The sequence below is a fragment of the Strix uralensis genome, chromosome 1 (assembly GCF_047716275.1).
Source record: "Strix uralensis isolate ZFMK-TIS-50842 chromosome 1, bStrUra1, whole genome shotgun sequence".
Classification (NCBI taxonomy): Eukaryota; Metazoa; Chordata; class Aves; order Strigiformes; family Strigidae; genus Strix; species Strix uralensis.
The window spans coordinates 77,476,644-77,497,879 of NC_133972.1; the positions used below are offsets into that span (position 1 = coordinate 77,476,644).

The following is a 21,236-nucleotide window of genomic DNA, read 5'->3' on the forward strand; positions in this document are numbered from 1 at the left end:
GTTGGGGGAGTTCATTCAATACTCTTTCTTCTTAGAAACCCTGTCCTTATTTTCAACCTGTCTTTAAAACACAGCCTTCCCAAACACCACTGTCCCTTCATCATGTAGCAGGAAGAATGTGCCTCTGGGTCATCACCTCCAGCCACCCTGCCCACTCCTTCCTCATCAGCTCCTGCCAGCGCTGGAGCATCCTCATGTATCATCCTTGTAACAGAACCGATCCTAGCACACATCTTAGGACTTCTTCCAGACTGATGGTCAGCTGCCATTTTATGCTATTTGATAAATCCACTTTGAAGAGGGCTGAAAATCACACTTGCCTTCAAATTCAAAATCCTTCTTTAGTATAACTAAACATTAAATGCAAAATTAAAGCTTCTCATTAATTCAACTCAGGCATCTCATTTTTTGCTTGCTGATTATTCCAAGAACTTAATAGGTCTTAATATTACAAGCCAAAGCGTGTGAATACGGTCCAACATATGAACAGTCATAATGGCACCAGTGGGTCTTAGTGCTAAAAAAACAAGACCCTAAAAATCCACAATTAACTTGTTATGCTAAACTTTGCTCTGTGGACTTTGCAAGTTCATTTTTCCACAGTAATATTCTATTTTTGCCCTCATTTTTTTATACGCTGAATGAAATGTCACTAGCTGCAGCTTTAAAGTGAAAAACAACAACAGAAATTGGATTGACGAAAAGAAAAACATCTTTGAAAAACTAGTCAGTCCAAGCTAATGTGGGACTAGGTGTACCTGAAACACAAAACTTAAGCAAAGGCATAAAGATAGGATATTTTCTTGTTAACAGTGTGCTCCAGCCATGAACAGGGGCTTAGCCACTCTAAGAGGCTTACAAACAAAACAGCCCTAGGCAGTTCATGTTCTCTTCTCAAGGCAAACACAAACTGAGGGTGGAAAACATAAATATTAAGTCAACACCTCACTTCAGTGAATTCTTTTTCTGTTCTCCTCTACCTGCTCCCATCCTCCCCCAAGACCTGAGATGAAAACTAGGTGTCCAGTATCTCACTGAGCACTTGGTGTGCTCCAAGCCCCTGAGCTGTTCCCATCAAAGACGGTGGGAACAAGGACAAACCATGTCTCTGAAAACCATGCACACCCTACACATGGTTAGGCAAACCCTAAACAAAGGAAGTTGCGAGTTGATTACCTGCAATATTCCAAATTTGCCAGGCACTTCCCAAGCTACTACTTTGGGAAGGAAGAGGCCATTCAGCAGGCAGGTTTAAGAGAAAAGCAGACACATAAGGGAGATGTTCTGTACCAAAAGGAAATAAAAATGGATCATATATTCACCAACACACTCCCAAGCAAATTGGGATGAGCTGAAATTACAAGCAGGGCTGCAGCTTTCTTATTTTACTACTATTAAAGAACTGTTAAACATGAGTTAGTAAATTGCTAACCATCAACTGAAGTAGGAACTGAGACCTGACCTTGCAGTGTGCCCCACAGCACACAGCAACAGGTCCTACACCAGAACCCTCTGGCACTGTAAAAACCTAGATGTCCCACTATTTCGGTTGCTTATTCAGGGGCTGAGTGGCAGATAAGCTTTGTAAGGTAAGACTCTACAAAACAACTGCTTCAACCCCCCCCCCCCCCCCCCCCCCCCCCCCCGGGAGAGGGGATGGAGGGGAGGAAAACATCCTGGGAGCCAGATTGAGCCCATGTCCTGCCAACTATTAACCTCCCATCTAAACAGGTATCCATTTCTTCAGTAAAAATAGAGGACTTGAAGTCTTCTGTCACAGGAGGCCAAGTGACAAACGTCCACATTATTATGAAGGGATTATTTTCTGGTCACAACCACACACCCGCCTGCTAAGGCTGTGCTCAGCTTTAAGCACCTACCTGGTTACCCTGCAAACCGCACGAGCCATTTTCAAGTTCCCCCGCTCCTCTTCCCCAAGTCCCGTAAAACGAAGGATTTCCGCTCAGAGCAGGGCTGTGCTGGTCCCAAGGCACTTGTTAAAACCTGTCTCCAGCGCAGCCAGCTCCCATCTTGTCTCTCTCCTCCTCCGTGCCTGCTCTGGCTGCGGGGGACACCGCTGCTGCTGGGTCCCCACTCCCAGTCCCACCTGCAGGCACCATCCCCACCCCAGTTCACCTGTAAAGGACAGCACTGCACTGACCCTGACCACTGTAAAAAAGACAAAATTGCTCAAATCACACAAATACAATAAGAGGGAGCAGAGACGAAGAACCCAGCATGATTTATAAGCACCGTTGACAAACAAAAATGTGTTGCAAGAGAGCCCCTGAAGGTCTTTTGTGGGGTTGAATTTACAGAGAACTGGAATAAAACAGTGAAATCTTTAATGACTCCTCCGAAGTAGAGTTCTGGTCAAAATTTGTTTCTTTTTCTTTATTTGTGGGGGTTGCTGTTAAATATCTGCTGTGTGCCCTGGATGGTAATCAGCATCAAATCTCAAGAACACAAATTGAAATGCACACTCTCTCTCTCCCCCCTCCCCCACTCCAAGAAACATAATAAATTTCTCCCTAAGAAATAAAAGAAAGTAGGCTGAAGTATCTAACTGGCATTCCTTTTTTGATTATCTGTAAGAGACCCCTGAACAACAAATAAGATCTTGAAAAAAAAAAATCCTGCAATGTTGACACTGCAGATTTAGTTCATTCATTTTTATACAAAAAAATAGTAATTACAAGATTTTGAGAAAGTTTTGTTGAGTAAATAAGGAATAAGAAACAAATATGGTAGTATACAGATAATTAAGTTTATTATTAATATGCTAAACAGTGTTTTAAAAAAAAAGGCAAAAATTATATAGATCCGTTCACATTCACCTCATCCCACAAGAAGTACAGTTCCTATTGCTGTGGAATGGCAAACTATTACGATTTCTTTAAAGAATCTAAACCAAACCCAAAACCTAGCCCTCTTCCCCACTTTTTTTAGATTCACTGGTGAAATTCCTCTCTCTACTTGCAAGCTTCGGAAGATAATTAACTAGCTGCTGCTTATACACCTACAAAATGATGGCACTCTGCAATCTGAACATCACCCTGGTGTTTTTTCCTTTTTTATTTAGAATTCATGCTCAATTTTGCATCGTCTGATTGAAGATGAGGGGGTGGTGAGGAACGTGTGGGAGAAAGACACAGCAAGCTGCTGCACACACCATCCCATCCTGCATTTGGAAGTGAACAATTCAGCCTGGAGGGAGCCCACTTCAATAGCGATGTGCCGAAGTGAGCATCCAGGGACTTCAAGTCCTCAAATAGATTTTTTTTTTTTTTGCCTTTAACAAAAAGATTTTAGACAAATCGACCCGAAGACACAACAGAGTAGAAAGACTTGCATCCAAGTTTATTAACTCATTTACAGTAAGATTTTTTTCTGGTTTGTTTTGTTGAAACAATGACTTCTGGAAAATATGTGAGTGGGAGAAGAAATCATTAGAATGTGCTACTTGACTAAAACAATGAAAATGCAAACCCAGTATAATGTCCTGGAACTGCTTTCTGGTTTTGTTTTTAACATGCCTTGGACATTCTCTTGGTAGCACTAAAATGAATGACTTAAAAATCAGCCCCAAATTTCCAAAAATATTAAGATTTTAAATGACATTTTCCCCATATATACCCTAATCTGTTTATTTCAGTTTTAAATATCTTACCTATTTACAGAAGTATTTCTCTCAATTTTTTTTCAACAGCTCAGCTAAAATACATTTCTGCTCAAAGTTTCCACATTTCCAGCCAGAGAAAGGGTAACTGAGACAAATTGTGCATGGCTAATAGGAAGGAAAATAACATTGGAAACTTTGCATGCACGAAGAACGGAAGGAGGAGAACGAGGCCAGCTGGACAACACCTCTTGATCTCTAATTTCTCTTCTCTGAGGAGGTTCACAGTTCTCAGTAAACCACTGAGTCTCCCTGACATAGGCACCTGGAGTTGTGTTGAAGGGAAAGGCTCAGCCAACTTCTCACTAAAGGTTATGAGAGCCCTACGAAAGGGCATTACACAAGGAAAGTGAAAGGTGTGGGGTGAGAGGAAATACCAGGTCCACAGCTGTCAATCTGATACTTTCTCCTGATGGTATCCTGCAATGGAAGACAGAGATGCATCACTTTTCACTGATGCACACAGCTAAGGCAGGCCTGCAGTGATGTACCAGGGCACCCACCTGGGGAGCAGGAGGGCAGTCAGTGCCAGATCTCATGGTGCTCACCTTCTTTGGGTGCTCTTTGCTTGGACTTTCTTGACAAATCATTAGTGATCGCCTGCCAAGGAACAAGTGCTGCTTCCCTAATACTTAATCTTCTTTGAATACTTATTCTTCTCCCTAATGCTTATATCTTCTCCAGATTCACTTGTTCATTGTTATAAACCATCACACAGAACTGCTGTAATGACTAGATTTTCCAGTGCAGAAAAACCAGAGGCAAGGCTGGGCTTGGTGCTCCTCAACCTCTCCCAGGTTTTCTCTCTTGCCAATCCCTCCTATGCCAAGGATCACATCAGCACATCAGCAAGACCTTCCTGCTCCCCTCTACTGTCACCAGATTCACCCGGTGCTGACATTTAAGGTTTTGAGTGGTAAAACAACGTGGGCATCCACTAAATGTACATATCTGGTATTCCCCACGTGAACTGCAATAGGTCAAAGGCTTCTGATGCCTCCGACTTGGGGAAGACTTCGGGTTGTGCACAAAGCACAGACAGCATTTCTCTCCCTCTCTTTGTGGTTCTCAAAAATAGAGGCAAATAGTTTGCTCCATGTTGAAAAAGGTGAGGGTGGACACAGGAGAACAAAGGCAGGATAAAAGTACGGAAGAAAACCATGAAGTACAATGCAAAGCCAATAAACAGTGTCTATGCTGTAGAAATGATGCACTGAAATGATTTTCTTCTCCTTTTGCTTTCCCCTTCCTGAGAAGATCTGTTCATTCTTTGAGGACTCTACTTAGGAGAAATCACAGCAAGTAGGAAAATACTAAACACATGATTTCCCATGTCTCTTCTCTTGTAAATAAATGTTGGACAATATTTTATTGGTGACTAAGTTTAATTAAAATATATACTCATACAGTAGATGGCCTGATGCTTTCATATCTTTGGCAGTCTTTCTGTCCAGCTTCTCATTCTCTGTAGTAGTTACAATTCATAATTACAATCCAAACAACCTCAGGTTAATCCTGAGGCAGGATTAACCAATTTTTTTACAGGCAGTCAGGTATTTGGCTTTCAGCTTTATAATTCAGAATAAATTTTAAGGATAAAACACTTTAAAAAAAAAATCAAACCAAAACAAAACCCCAAAGCCACCCCACCCCGAAAGCCAGCAACACCCCCCATTCATGTTATGCTTATGGTTTGGGTATTCAAATATCTTAGCTCTCATTTGTTTTATCCCATTTAGTAATTACTTCCAATTGTATTAAACTGTGACAGTTTTATTTTTAAAAACTTCCAGAAATTAAGTTTTACTCAAATTGAATACTCGACAAGTATTCATTAACAATTCAAGCCAGAATTCAGTAACCAAATTTGACCTTAATTACCAATTATCAACTGGATAAAATTCAAACATTCACACTCCTAGTAGATAATTCTGAATATCCTGGTGGCTGCAATTTCATTACCTTACATGCTAAACAAAAGATTTGGAAATTGTTACTCCAAATTTAGCACAAAGGCAGGGACAAACCCAATGTGCTCATTAAAAAACCCTTATAAACTGGGATTGAAATATGGAAAAAAAAATACCATTTTTAAATTATTACCAGGATATAGTTCTGAGCATGCAAATAGTTTAAGTTCCTGGCTTAATTCACAGTTTAACTACAGTCTATCATATGACACCTTAGGAATCACCTCCTCATAGGACAGCAAGAGCAATGCAACCCAACCAGTAAAATTGGCAGCCTAAATTGTGGACTATGGAAGAGCATTTGTACCTGGAATGCTGTGTTATGACAAGCATGCTAAGGCAAAAAGCCATGATCAAAGCAGTGAAATACAGAAAGAAATAAACAGGTCAAATGCCTGTAACTGTTTAAACTACTCATACATTCAATTTATGACCTGTTGGTGTGCGGCACTGAGGAACTGACCCTGCAGGTCTCGATGATTCTCTGAAAATAACCACATAGTGCACAAGGTTCATTCCTGGGCACTTTGCTGATTTATTTTTTTAATTCTTTGTGGGAGGGGGCAGTGTTTGCAGATAAAATACTGCATTGCTTCAGGAAAAATATAGCCAATAATAGTACAACTATTTCAGAAACAGAGAAAGTTCAAAGAGCAATACAAATACTTAGGAGCCTGCTGGTGATTCCGTATGAGAAGAATCTAAAAGATTACAGCAGTTTAATTTACAGAGAGGTGGAAAATATTTGACCTAATACAGTATATTAAATAATAAATATTATAGGGAAGGTCAAACTGAGCGCTGCTGGAAAAAAAGACCAAACTGAAACCTCGTAATTCTTACTTCTAATATCAAGATGTAGGTCTTAAGAGCTGAACTTGTCACTGCTTTTGTTTTACCGATTTATCTCAGCTCTCATTTCCTCCCTGATTTCGGGCAGATATTTAAAATGTATCTGTTTGAGATTTAGCTTTCCCACTGCAAATGAATTCATTGATCAATTCCATTAGAAAACATTTCAGAGAAATCCTTTTAAGCACATTGAGATATTAGTTCTTGGACTTCTGGCATGAAATAACTGAGGCTGTGTACCGGGGAATCTCAACACTCACATTATTAAGAAGAACACACCCCAGTATGGACAGACAGATGTTCTTGATGAAGATCAAATGTGATTTTCAGAACACCACCCAGCTACTAATTGCACTGCGTGAAAGGTTAAAAAAACCCACAAAACACCGTGGTCCACAGCCAGTTCTTGCAAAATTTGCCCACTGAACCACTTGTTATTCTCCCCCTGAAACACTTTGCAAGGGCCACTTCGAGACAGGATACTGATGAATCACTCTGGGTTTGTTTTAAAGAAATGAGGAAAGAGTTAAAAATAATTCTGGTTGCTTTAGAAACTAACATCCTTTGTTTTGGTTGAGATGAAATACCATTACATGCATGCAATACCCTTTAAACTTGCCCCTATTCCAACAATAACTAAAGCTATTCTAAGAAACTACCACCCAAAAGGAGATCAACACAGATTTACAGTAAGTTTGCTGTTGCAAAGTTGGAGTATACTTGCGATATTACAAAAAATGTTCGGCCAAGCCTAGCTGGGAATGACCTGACTGTAACCACCAAAACATGACAGTAACTCACTGCCCACTGACTCCAGCAAAAACACAGCAATCAAAATAGCAATATTTCCTATTTATTCTATTTTCAGCAGCAACTTGAAGCTAACCGTATTTTCAGCAAATATAATACTCAACCCAAATCATTAAGAAGACATTTCTAATACAACAACATTAAAGTACTGCTAAAACTTTATGATGAGGCTAAAACTGCGTGATTTTACCATGCATTTTAGCTTTACTGTGGCATTTCATTCAAATTGCAACCTTTTAGGCTGCTGAACTCAGATTCTCTTGTTTGCTGATACAGACACTTCAGTCCTAGTCACAAGCATACCTGACCACTGACTGATATTTCTTTTAAACATCACAGACTTTTAAACTTGCAAGCTGTTTGCTTTGAAGTTGGCACCACTCCATCTAAAACCATCTTAATTGTTAGAATCCAAGCATGGGAAGGGATTTTTGTTTTGCAGTATTTTAGCTTCCATAAACCCGTTCCCAAGCCCACCCATGCCTAGCCATCTACCGCACTCTACCCGCTACCTGCCCCAAGTCCTGACAGCCGCCCATGGCCTGCAAGTACTCAAACTTCCTGTTTTGACATCTGTCCCTGCCCAGATGAACCTCAAAGGACCACTCTGAACCAAGCCAGCAGTAACTTTTAAAGCAATACATTGGAATATACTGATGTTCCAGTAATAGCCACCTATATACAGTATATGATGCTAACATGTGACAATATGCGTGACCTGACTTGCAACTCTCTTGATCTGAGTCTATCTTAACATTTTGGAGATTGTTCTGACTCAAACTAAAATTAAAAACATTGATAGGCAAAACGAAGCTCAATAGTTTGCAAACTAAACTGCCATCTCTCCCTCTACATATGCGTATGAATGTACACATTTTTAAGGATGCATAATTAACTGTAAGAAAATAGTTCCCAGAAACCAGAAAGCTAAAGTATTTATATCAAAAGCTGAATCTTTCTCACTCTATCTGCACAAATAAACCCACTGAAGTTGCCAGCTTTGTCAAAGTGAGCAAGATTAGCTTCTAAACATAAATCAATTTAAGCAGTCAGAAACCTACAAGGAGTACTGAAGTTGCTTTCAAATTCCTTGCTGATTTTTACAAATTGAAAGTCGTTGACTTAGTCTGTGGAAACAAAGTTAATATTTTCTAATGCCAGACAACATTTCTATCACATGCAACAAAGCTTCTGTTAGAGCCATTTAAAATCAAAATAAACGTATGGTATTTCCAGATAGTACAAGGGTGGTTTGGGGAGAGTTGGGGCGGGTGGTGGGGTGTGTGAAAGGGGGTACTGATCTTACAGCTGCAATATTGTTTAAAATTCCAGGTATCCACACCGGTCAGACAGCTCTGGGTTGTTTTGGTTTTTTCCTTGTTTTTTTGTTTTGTTTTTTTCAAATTTTGCTATGTATTTATAACCATAAAAACCAGTAAAGTGACTTGACTTGCAAGAGGCACTACAATCAGGCAGATCTAAGATAAAAATAAAACTCGTTATCTATAAGGTTGCTCTCAAAAGTCAACTAACACAGTGGCATCATAAGAAATTAATTCATCAGTATATTTTTGACAAGCACACTGTTTTCCTCTGAAAGGTCATTTTTCTAAATTAAGCAGAGTATTAAATATCTTTGCTGTTCTGCTGCACATCCCAAACAACTCATGAAATGTTTTCACAGTAAACTCAAATTACATTTGAAATAAATATATGAAATAAAGTTTCATATTCATTTAAATTTGACATTTGTACTGTAAGCAATGTAAGTAAACAGTAAGGCCCATTCATGCATTTCATAAACTACGTTAACTGAAAATGTGCATACTTAGTAAATGCAGTATAGCTTAGTTTTGCCCAGAAAGCATCCCTTAAAGGCATACTGATAAGCATGAAAGGTAGATCTGGACAGCATCGTCCACTGTTTAGGACTTGCGTGGGTCATTCTTACTGAACTGGGAAACCCAGACCAATGTCCCACACACTGTGCTCTGCTTGCTGTGTGCCACCTCTACATCCCTCCACATGTTTCCCCTCTCTCATCAAACAGCATTGGGATGGAAGCCACCAGAGCTGCTGCCCAGGACTTTGCCCAGAGAAGTTGGCTGCCCCCTCCCTGGCAGTGTTCAAGGCCAGGCTCGACGGGGCTTTGAGCAACCTGGTCTAGTGGAAGGTGTCGCTGCCCATGGCAGGGGGGTTGGAACTAGATGATCTTTGAGGTCCCTTCCAACTCAAACCATTCTGACTCCCATCCTGTCTCCAGAAGGAGCTTACCTGGACTCTTTCAACTGGCAGTGGCGAAGCCTTGTGATGAACTACGGAAAATACCCACCTCTTCCCTTCCACGTCAGAAAAGGAAATTTCTACCACAACACCGACAAGAAAAAGCAGCTCCACAGGACAAAAACCGGGATTCCTCTGGTGCCAAACAGACATGCCAAAGACAACTTCTCTTTGTGAACAAATACAGTGCAAAGGATAAAGCTTCTCCCCTTTTGCACCTACTGGAGTTCTTCTGCGACGAGTGGATTTTCTGCAGCGCCTCTCTTCCTGGCAGGCTAGGGTTACAGGAGTGTCTTCACTTATGTAACTTCATTTCTTGAGTACACAATTACCCAACACACCCAAGGCACTCCAAGGCGCGCTTTTTTTTTTTTTTTTTGAAGAAAAATTAGTTTCTTTCCAGCTGGAACCTTTTTTTTTTTTTCAAACTTAGGTCTGCAAGCAAAGCCACAGAAACACTCTGAATGTGGTGCACCGAGACCCTCAGTATGCCAATAAAGTAGACGTTAATTTCTTGGCAGCACATATCCCTCTCTCTCTGTACAGGAACGTAGGCTGAGCTCCAGACTTGCAAGAGACCTTGACATTCACAAGAACCTCCTCCATTTTCACCTGTGCACCTTTTTCCTCCTACGGCGGGTCATCAAGTATCTGCTGAACATTCCTCCCAAAGCCACAGAAGACAGCTACCTACGTCAGCAAGCCCCACCACCAGAAACAAATGCCCTTTCTGCCATTTCACAGCAAGTAATATTTGACTGTATTCTTCCTAAATGAAACACTTTAACTCATTTTACAAGAGAAAGACAGTGGAAAAGAGCAGGATACAAACAATTAAGGGAGTATTTGCCCATGAAAAGGCAATGGAACATTGTGTGGGGAGATACCTGCAGTCAAGGCACACTCAGCTGCAGTAAGATCTAGAAAATTGAACTCTGCATTTGAATAGCCATCAGTGAAGTCAAATAGAGATCACAAGAGCCTTATTATAAGGATTTGTACTTGCCACAGTTTCCTTAAAATACCTTCTCCCTCCTGAACAAGTCTTCAGTAAAGGCCATTCAAAAACCGTGGAAACCTTCCCTTTGGGCACACGTTCAGGAAAAGACACAGCACGAATGTGCTGTGAAGGTACCAGTCACATCCATCATCAGTAGATCTGTGCCAGGCAGAGTGTGACAGAGATCTTTGATCACTTGTAAGTAGAAATGGGCCTTTTTATCTGGCAACCCGAGTAGTTAAAAGCATGAAGGAATCCCAGTCACCCTGATGCTGACATAGGATTATAATCACACAGGTCTGAAGGTGACGTGGGGAAACCACTGGTGTTCCTATGACAGTCTGCTAGTGAAGGATCAGGACCCTGTCCACCGAGAAGTGTGACAGACACATATAAAAAGGGGGGAAAAGAGCTAGGAAGTTTAACTTAAATATACTATTAAAAAATACTGATTCTATGTCACAAGCATTACAGATTTCCAAAATCTGTACCCCTGCCCAAGGTCCTAAACATTCTGACAAAGTCATTGTGGCAGTTGAGGTATCGTTCATTCTTTCACCCAAAACACCATTTTTAATCATATTATCCAAAAGCAAAATAGTGGAACTTCACAACCATATTGTGTTTGGAGGTACTGTAAAATTTCCCCGCTTCATTGCCATGTTACACCTCGTTACAGCTGACAGGTCTGGTACAATAGTGTCACATTAGGAGAAAGGAAGATGCAATACATAACCGACCCGCAGCCTGCTCTTCGCCAGGCTCCCTCAGCCACCTGGGGCCTTGCAAGGGTGAGTAAGGAAAGCTCTCAAGGTGGCCCTTTGAGGAGGTGATACTCTGGCAGTTGCCCATCACCACCAGGGCTGATGCAGAGACAGGGGCAGACAGGAGCATTCCCACATCTGGCCCCCTGTCCACTGCGGGAAGGGGCGGAAAGGCTTTTCCAGACCTCCCAAGACACTGAAGGAGCAGTGAAACTATCAGGTTGAAGGGATGTTGACAAATATTTGTCCTTGTCATTATTTCAAGTGGAAGAAAATGGTTAAGTTGTCTGAGGGAAATTAAACCTTTTAATAGGAACAAGAACAAATACGAAGTTGTCAGGATGTAAAAATGCAACCTCCACAAAACTGTTCATGTTTTGATCTATGCAACCAAAAAAGATACATTAAAAATAACCATGCTACACTTCACTTGAATGCTGTTGATGTAAGATCTATGGGAGAGACAATAAAAAGTAAATAACCAATCAGACTGTTGTTACACTGTTGATTGCTGAAGATATGCAGTGGGAAATGATACCTCTCATCTCATACTATTCAACAAGACTTAGGCAAAGCAAACGAAAATTTTGTTTGTAATACATCATTTCTAGTAGATTTGAGATGGCCAGCCACATTAATTTACAAATTTTTGCTTTATAAATTTATCACATCTAATTTCTATTTAAGAAGTAAAACTTGAAATCAAACAATGTAACAGTAAAGCTTCCTTAAGGCATAATGCCAAAGAAAACGAGAAGGCTGCAGTAAACCACACCAGTAAATGCACTTTGGGAATACCTTGTACAGTCCGGTAAGACTCTCTGTGCTGTATTATCAAAGGGGCTTTAAGCATTATACTGCAAATCCTGTGTAACAAGAAGTGGATGAAGCATATCAAACCACATACTGTCCTTTAAAATTCCCCACATAAAAACTAGGTTTTAAGAAATGAGGTTGTTAGTACTGGAGAGTAAAATGCATTATATGGTGCATTATTCTCACAATTATCCCCAAAACAAGTAATGCATATCCACAAAATCTGAGCAAAATAAACTGAAACACATCACGGTTAGGAAATGTACTGTTAAGGTACATGGAGCCTTATTAACACCAGAGACAATACTGAGACTCTCATTAAGATATTCCAGTGTTCTGAAACCCTAAATTAAATTTTATTTAATGATCTATTGGCCATTTCTCCCATTCTAATATTACCAAAGGGCACAGCTAGCATTGTTTGGCTCTACTAGTTGATTAATTTTCTACAGCTTAAAATGTCCTGCATTGGACTGATGCCTAGCTTCCCCGGGAAAATTGTTCATTACCAAAATCTAAGGCACCTGTGGAAAGGATGAGTTTCAGCAAGTTTTACAAAATCTTTTCTAGCATGGTCAGATTCATCTTTTCTCAGAAAAAAAAAAAATTATTCAAAGTTTTGTTTCAAATTTTTTATTAATTTACACTAAGAAAAGCCATGCAGACTTTGAAAAGTCAAATTCCAAACAAAGTATTAAAAATTTATAATGATGAAACTCTGATTTAATACACTCTTTCATTCCAGAAAAATTACAGATATCTGACATGTTCTGAGTTTTCTGATATTAAATACAAGTTATAAAGGAAAACAAAGGCACACTTCTAAAAATAATGTCAACAATGACCTATGAATCTAATTTCAATGAGCTTTAATTGCAGATGGTTGAGTAGAATACAAATCTACTCTGAAGATCATCTGACATACCCACAAGGAATGGCTTGGCATACACTTACTAAGTATGGATTTAATATCTATTGTTCACTCAAATCTATGAACAAATTTACTACCATTCAGAGGACTCATTCTGAAAATACTCCTGTTTAGGTAATTTCAATCGGGGTATGTTTCGCTTTTTGCACAAACAACATTGTATCCATTGTAAAGCTACAAATTTGATGATGGATCTCAAAATGCTGATCTTTTTCTTTGCTATATATACACCTATCCCTTACAATGGTATGCAGGCACACACAGATGAATCTCTCTCTGTTGCATGGAAGAAATTACATGAAGCTGAAGTGCCTTCCCCAAACCCATGCTCCAAACTCTGGTGAGCATTCGACTCCCCCACCCATATGCTACCCAACAGAGGACATGGGATGAAGAGCCCAACCTCTGAATTTAAACACCTCCAGAGCAGTGGAAAGCCTAAATATAAAAAAGTGGTTAACCCAGAAAACCCCATGCTTCTTCACCAAAATTCAGACCATGCTTAGGCTGACTATAAAGCTCACAAGGATTTTTAAAAGAACCAGAATTTCATCTTACAGTTTTATTAGGAAACCAAAACTTCCTGGCACAACCCCACAACACCCACCTATCTGTGGGAACTCCCTTGTTATGACTTCCATTCCCCTGTGGCAAGCGACTCTGCAAACCAGCCAAATCTCACACAAAGGTTTGCTTCTTCGTCGCTCCTCTGGAATCCCAGGGCGTAGATGAAAGTGAGGACTGGCTGCCTTGGAAAGCATCCAGGCACAGAGCAATAAAAAAAAGCAGGTAGGAAGATGCCTACCAGCAGCACAAAATTCCCTCTTCTGTGATGAGCGGGAAAAGGGAAGGGAATGCTTGTTTTCAACCACATGGCTCAGTGATAGGAAGGCAGAAGAGAATATGTGGGACGATGCTGGAGAGGTGCAGGTGAAACACCACAGGGAATTACTTACACAGGGTGGGGAAGGTCGGGTCTCAGGGTTAAGGAACTTTTTGTGGGATATGCCAGTTCGGTACCGGCACCCACCACAACCTTCCTGCGTGCCTTAGCTATAGTCCACAAAACAACGTTTCCTTGCTCCAAGGATTTATTGGAACGATAATTTATATTCCTAAGGAACACAGTTGCTGTACACATTAAGTCTTACAGAGATATTTAGATGGTTTATTGCCAGCTACTTACACAGAACATACTCTTGAATTAACCCCTTGGATGCCCTCCTGAGCACATCTTCTCATTTACTGGTGCCTTTTCCAATGGCACACAAAAATTTAAAGGCAGCTTGATTTGTTGCTATTTCATCATATATTACTTCTGCATCCAAGGTGGGGACACAAACTCCTCCTGTCCTTACACACTCTGACAGGTTATACTAAATAGTTAGACCAACGACTTAAAAAGCAGCTAATGAGTCAAAGCCTCAACCACAGTTCTCTTAAATCAGCCTGGTTTTCAGCAAGGGACTTTCTGGAAATCAGACCCTGCTAAATTGTCTCAGACAGGGCTCACACAAAGCTAGATGCCTAAAACCCTTCAGCAAAACCACACGTGACTTCTGTATGCATCTCCTAAATACAGTGTAAATTAACTATTGTACGGACAATGCAAAATTAGGCTAGTTAGAAAATAGCCTCTTCTTCCAACTTGTATCAATTAACGCCAAAGTCAAAAATTTTCATAATGTAGTTGAGAATTTTCAAAGGCACTACGATGTCGGTGATGGGGTTTGACTAACTTTCCCACAGAAGCTGATGGCAAAACTCCTGCCAATTAAAACAGTGTTCATCTAACTCAACTTTCAAGTGCTCCTGACAATCACACTCATAACTCCTAGGTGAGGTAACAACCCATTTCAATCTTTTGGAAATGATCTTTAAAGATAAAACTTAATAAGTAATAAGAACCTGCTACTTATCTTGCAATGGCAGTAAAGACACATAATAAAGCACGGATGTTCAACCAGAATAAAATCTTACTGTGCTCAGCACGAACTGGTTTGTGACCGAACACTTTATAACATACAAAGCCCAAACAGTAAAGACTGAAACAGTATGGTACATCCATAAAGTGTCTCAAATGGACACTTAGACCACACCAAAAAACCCAGATGTGTTACTTTAAAACCAGCTCAGCCTCCCACCTGACATTTCCTCTCTGGTTGGGCTAGCAGAATGATATTCATTAAGATCCAAAAGCCTTATCCCTGCTTCTCAATCTCTCTGTACTACCTACTTTCTAGATGAAAGACAACTTGCAAAGGTTTAGGATCACTTTTGGTAAAATATGCTACAAGAACTTATATCGTTGGATTTAATATCACGAAAATATTTCCAAATATATTAATGAGAAGATTTGTGCTTGGGTTTTTTGGAGCCTCTCTCGAAATAAATTCCATGGTTGAGTTATAGGCACCTCCTCAATGTCTTTTCACAGTACAAGCCAGGACTGGATGAACCAATATTAATAGCTGATCCTTCAGTATGTACTGTGTCCTGTCATCTATCATCTCCAGGGCCATCAGCACTGCTGGGATTTATAATCAAATCATGGTACATAACTGACAAATGAGCAAAAATTCTTCTTAATTTAAAATCTCATTAATTCCATTATAATTATATTGACTGTAGTAAAGGTCTGCCATTTTTAAACAGTGCACAAACACTTAATTCCCTGCGACAAGTATACGCATACCGAAATAAAGATACAGAGCTAAGCTGACACTGGTTCCATGTCAGGGAAGTGAAAATATCTGAAAGGCATATCTGCACGACATCGATTAAGACTACTCATAAATCCAGCGAGCTTCAGAAAGGCTCCAGAAGCGAAGCAGACGACAGGGCATGTCTCACTTCCTTCAGGGAGGAAGCATTTACTGAAACCCTACACTGTCAAAGGTAGCTGCCAAAACAGCAGCAATTAATGCTTTCGGCTGCATATGCCTAGCCTATTCAAAATAATTTTAAGGTCAAGCTTCATCCATCTTCATTTGTTTTTAATTTTGCCAAGGTAACTGTGATTAACTTATCAGGTTTCAGGCTGAACTACTCTGGGGTCAGGGGAGACAGGAGGGAAAGAAAGGTTAATGCAAAGTCATGTGTTTGCCTTTACAAGCCTAAATAAATAACTGCTGGTGATGCAGAACAAGACTGCATTTTAAAATAAACAAGAGTCAAATCCCTGTAGCTGAAACAACCAAAATGTAAGTTACTTTATCTCTTGGAAAGTAGTTGTCAATATTAATAAACATCAGACATATGCAAAAGACAGCTGAATTACACACCAAAAAAAACCCCATCGCTGTACTCTTTACTTATAGAAATGCAGCAGAAGCAATATTTCCAGTTCCCGAAAAGAACAGCTGTAAGCTAGTCCGGGGGCAACCGAGGACGGCTGAACGCAAGCAGAGTTCTCGTGGCCAAACACTTCTACTTCTCTGAGCAAACAACAGCTGCTCATATCCAAAGAAGACACCACCAGGTCTGCAGGCTCCTTCAACAGGTACCAGGCCTGCTGGGCTCAATAAACACTCCAACAACAAAAGCATCTAGCAAATTCCTGATGGGAAGTTTCAAAACCAGAAGCCACCAGAAATGGCTGCAGGCGTATCTGCCACCCTCCAGCAACAGGCAGGCACCCAGCCGCTCAGAAACCATTTGTCAGCTCCTTCCTGCACCACCTGGGGTGTGCTGAACCACTGCATAACCCTGCTGCAATAAATCCCACCTTCTGGCTCCCTGTGCTACCCCTGTGCTTGCACAGTTGGCTATGGCTCTATTATTCAGCTTTATGTGTTGCCAGCTCCGACTTCTACGTTTTTAGAACATCTGTGCGCACACGCACAGGTAGCAGGTATGATTTGCTAATTAAACCAACGATGCTCTTCTCAAATGTCTTCATACAGTAAATAGTTGGCTCCTGGAAAACTGGTTTGGTCGTGATTTTGTTGGGCTCCCCCCTTCCCCCAGTACAACTTGGAAATAAAGATCTTGTCACCACTGTAAAACCCAATGATAAAGCTACACTACAGCCCAAGGTTAGGCTTTGCCTATTTATATAACAGTGTCCTTACTTTAATGCTTTAAAGTTCTTGCAGTCCATTTCTGTCTTTTTCAGACAAATAATATTTGCAAAAGCAAAATGTCTTTGTTCAGGTAGACGAAACAGAGCCTTTTTCCCTGTAATAGCCTGGAAGCTAATAACTATTTTAGAGCAATTCCAGTACAATGAAATGCTGTTATTGGCTGTTTATGTAACAGTGAATTAACCCCTACCGATACCTTTCAGGAATTCATAACCACGGTGCACAAAATGTACTTTGCAAGAGCTTGTTAATTTGGTAAGTGCAAAAGCCGTCTCGATTCAGAAGACTGTCTTTCAAAGCAAACGTGCTTAACCTGCAGTTTCAGTCATGGAAGAAATTACTCAATTAATTGCAGACAACAAAAACAACAGGGTTATAACTAATGTACAGTAAATGCTCTGTGGGTGTAATGCAAGCTCATTTCCCAGTAGCGTACTCTCTTACATCCTAACACATTTCTTAGCCCACTGCTGCAAAACAGTTTAAGAATGTTAAATTTACTTACGATTTTTTTCCACACACACATTTGTTTTCTGGCAACGATTATTATTATTAACGCAGGTAGGGTTTGTTCTCTTAAGAAATATGTTTACAACATAGTATCTTGCAGCACAGTATTTTTCAGACTTTCTTCTAGGCAATACATCATCTTTTCCAAACTTAAAACCAAACATCAGAATTTATAAAGTTTTTGCCTGTACTAATGATACCCTTGCAGCGACAAAGGAAGTGACCACAGTGACAGGACTCAATAAATTTTCACCTGCTTCTAGGAATTTGAGCAAAGAGTAGCAAAGAGTTCAAAAGCACAAAAAGACCCCATCAGTGGCCACTGCTTCCATTCTGACACTAAGCAAGAGATGGAGTAAAACACTAATAATTGAAGATAACGGAAAGAAAACTTACCAAAGCAGACACTGATGTCTTCCTCGTCATTCTTTCCATTCATGTTAAAGACATCTGTCAATGACTCGATCTAGACTAGATATCAGCATAGGGCTAATATTTAGACTTGCTGCTTGCTTACTGCTTACAGATTTTCATGATAGGCTTATATGCACAGTTTACGATTAAAACGGTAACAACTAACTGCGATAAAATATGCAGATGAAAATTAAAAGAATCCCCTTCTAGTACATGACAGTCGGTTCTCAGCAGACGCTAGAAATACTGATAAACACGTATGCCTCCCCTTTCCTTTGGAACCAGCCCCATACTCAAACCAACCCCCCCCTAATGTCTTGCTATATTTTTCTCAACGTAGCCCCCATGCAAGTGCATCTAATCCTCTTACCCTGAGAGCTGCCACCACCACCCCCACACCCCTCCCAGCTTTATTTTATTTAAAATGATGCCTGCAACAATTGGGGGCTGCTGGCTCGCTCCCGTTACCCGGCGGGTCCCCCCCCGGGACACCTGGGACGACCCCGCCACATCACGTTAGGCGCAGCGGAGTGCCGGGTTAAGACGTAATCTCTCTCCCCGGCTTACGGATCCCAGGAATCCTCCCCCGCCATCTCGCCATGGCAACGGCAGCTACGGGGAAGACGGTCCCCGCCTCTTACGCAAGAGGAGCGCGCCCAGCCCTGCCAAAAGGCCGACGGCCCCCGCGGATCCCCCCGCCGGCCGCGCATCGCCAGCCGCGCAAGGCAAGGCCAGCCGCGCAACGCCATCCCCACAGCGCGATCCGCGCACCGCCCCGGCGGGCCCCGCAGCGCGGCCCTCGCTCCCCCTTACCCTGGCAAGAGTTTGAAGAAGACTGCGGGTTAGGTTCTGTGGGGGTTTTTTGTGTTTTGTGAGGGGTTTTTGTGGTGTGTTTTTTTTTTTTTTTTTTTTTTTTTCGTGTGTGCATTGGGGTTTTCTGAGGTTTTGTTTTGGGCATATTTTGGTTTGGTTTTTCGTTTGTTTTTTTGTTTTTTTTTAATCCCCCCTCCCCCCCCCCCCCCCTTTTTTTTTTTTTTTGCATTTCCCACTGCCAACCAACACCCAACGTTGGCTGTTAAACAGATTTAACCCACTCCAATCCCCTCTCCCACCATGGAAAACTGACTACGGCAAAGCCGTTCAACCACATGCAACTCCCATTTCTACTGCTGGTTACTGGGTGCAGCAGAAAATGGTTGCGTGCTTTCACTTCTTCAAATTAATAACCCCGGGAAGGCAGATGAAAGGCAAGGTGTGGACTTTGATCGTGCAATCGGATCCATGCGGGCAGGCCCCCCAGCCCATGTGGAGCACCACCGAAGGTCAGCCTAGGCTGATCAGATTGCACCAAGAGAGCTGTAGAAAGCAAGCCAAACGGAGGTGGAAAAATCTATACACCCAGATATCTGCCAAGAGATGCAGGAAAAGTTTGCCTCTGGTGCTGGGATTTATGATAAAGGTAAATGAAGCCATAATAGAACACTTGCTGAGATACTTAGGTCTTCCTTCAGGAAAACACTTAAGCATGTGCTTAAACCCATTACTATTCAGGGCAGCCCATAAGCGTTTGCTGAAGGTTAAGCGTAAGTTCTTACACAGGAGCCCTTAAGTACTGTGCTGATTAAGGTTTTTTTTTTTCTTCTAAATCTGAGCCACTGTGAACCAACAAAATGAATTGCCCTCATTATGTATTAATATCATTTCTGTCTTCTTTCAAATTAAATCGGAGAATGCAAACAGAAAATGAGTTTTATTTTACATTAAGAGGATAAAACCCAACTTTACACTCTGTCGTGGGTGGTTTTTTTTTTCTTTAAGATCAACAGGCTGCAGAAAACCATGCATCCCTATGAACGAGCACCCTTCACGAGGAAGAAAGTGAGCACACGGAAAAGTGATTGCCCTGCTACTCCTAAACTCTGCAATTCCCTTGATGCAGTGTTACAAGCCAGAAAGGATCACACAGAGCAATGCATACATACATATGCTTTATTCAGTGATCTCTGTGGAAGCAAACCTTAAAACACTGTAGATGGTGAACGTATTTCAGCTATTAAAGGTCATGGATAAGACAGCTATTTATCAGTTCAAGTAAGGTCACTGTTACATCCCCAGGCAGAAGGTTTTGCCTACTGCACAAATGACACTGCCTGCCCTTAATGCCCGAAGAAACTTTTGACAAGCTAAGCATATGTAACAAGCCACAAAACTTACATACAAATGCTACAGTTCATGAATGTTCAACAGGGAAGTATCATGTCTGCAACTGCTTTAGTTTCTGTTTCCCAGCATACCGCCTCTCCTCAGAGCTCTCAGATGGTGATTTCTTACAAAGAAATTGTATCCCCTGTTGGAGGAAGAAACCTCGCTAACTTGTGAATTGGCAGTTGTGGCTCTTTCTGAAAGCTTTTCTCCTTGCTGTCATTTAGGAATATTCTGCCCTACATACTAAACTATGGGTTCATTTACTTTCTTTATACACACAGAAAAATGGATGCTAGAATATGGTTTGTGCCAGTTTTAGACTTCTACTGGAGCTAAAATCAGGCTCTTGGTTGAGTTCTCTAACATAGAGTTCTGAAGGAAAACATTTTCATGTAACTCGTTTCCCTTTTGGGAAGAGAATCTTGGTAGAAGAGCTTGTGAGAGGCAGTCAGATCTATTCCACGTCTTGAGACAGATGGCAAAGTACCAGGGCAGAAGGTTATGTTAAGGCCAAGGTGTTTCCCATTCTTATTAGCCATATCCAAATACTATGGGCAGGGAGGAACATCTTTACTATATTCACCTCCAAGAAAGTTTACCTCTTCTCCTCACTTGCAGTAATTTCCCCTGCTAAATCCTGAGCTAAGACATCACCATCTTACTGCAAAACCTTGTTGTTATAAATGGGTAAGGACAAAGAAATAAAGAAGAATCTCAGATGTCTGCCCCTAAATGACCGATTTATCTTTCAGGAAATAAAGGTCTCACCATGCTCCTATACCTTGGCATGCAAGCTGGACAACAGAGATGAAGTTTGAAGCCCAAATGCCACAACTGTCCTCCTATGTCCCAATCAGCTCTTCAAACAGAAAAGCAAACCCAAGAGGTAGGTTAATGATCTTCATTTAAAAAAAAAC

At 41.0% G+C, this 21,236-nt stretch overlaps 1 protein-coding gene across 6 annotated transcripts in view; it reads right to left on the reverse strand.

Annotated features, from left to right (window-relative positions):
* Positions 1–21,236, reverse strand: part of HIVEP1 (HIVEP zinc finger 1) — a 129,511-nt gene that overhangs the window by 68,036 nt on the left and 40,239 nt on the right. For 2 of the 6 annotated variants that reach the window (XR_012629320.1, XM_074871848.1), the window contains exon 1: positions 18,097–20,515. The exons of the other annotated variants lie outside the window; for them this stretch is intronic. Coding sequence is in view for 1 of the 2 variants with exons in the window: in XM_074871848.1 (XP_074727949.1) it covers positions 18,097–18,139 (43 nt within the window). In the remaining variant the exon portion in view is untranslated. Of the gene's footprint in view, positions 1–18,096; positions 20,516–21,236 lie in introns of those variants that run through there. 6 annotated transcript variants of the gene reach the window in all.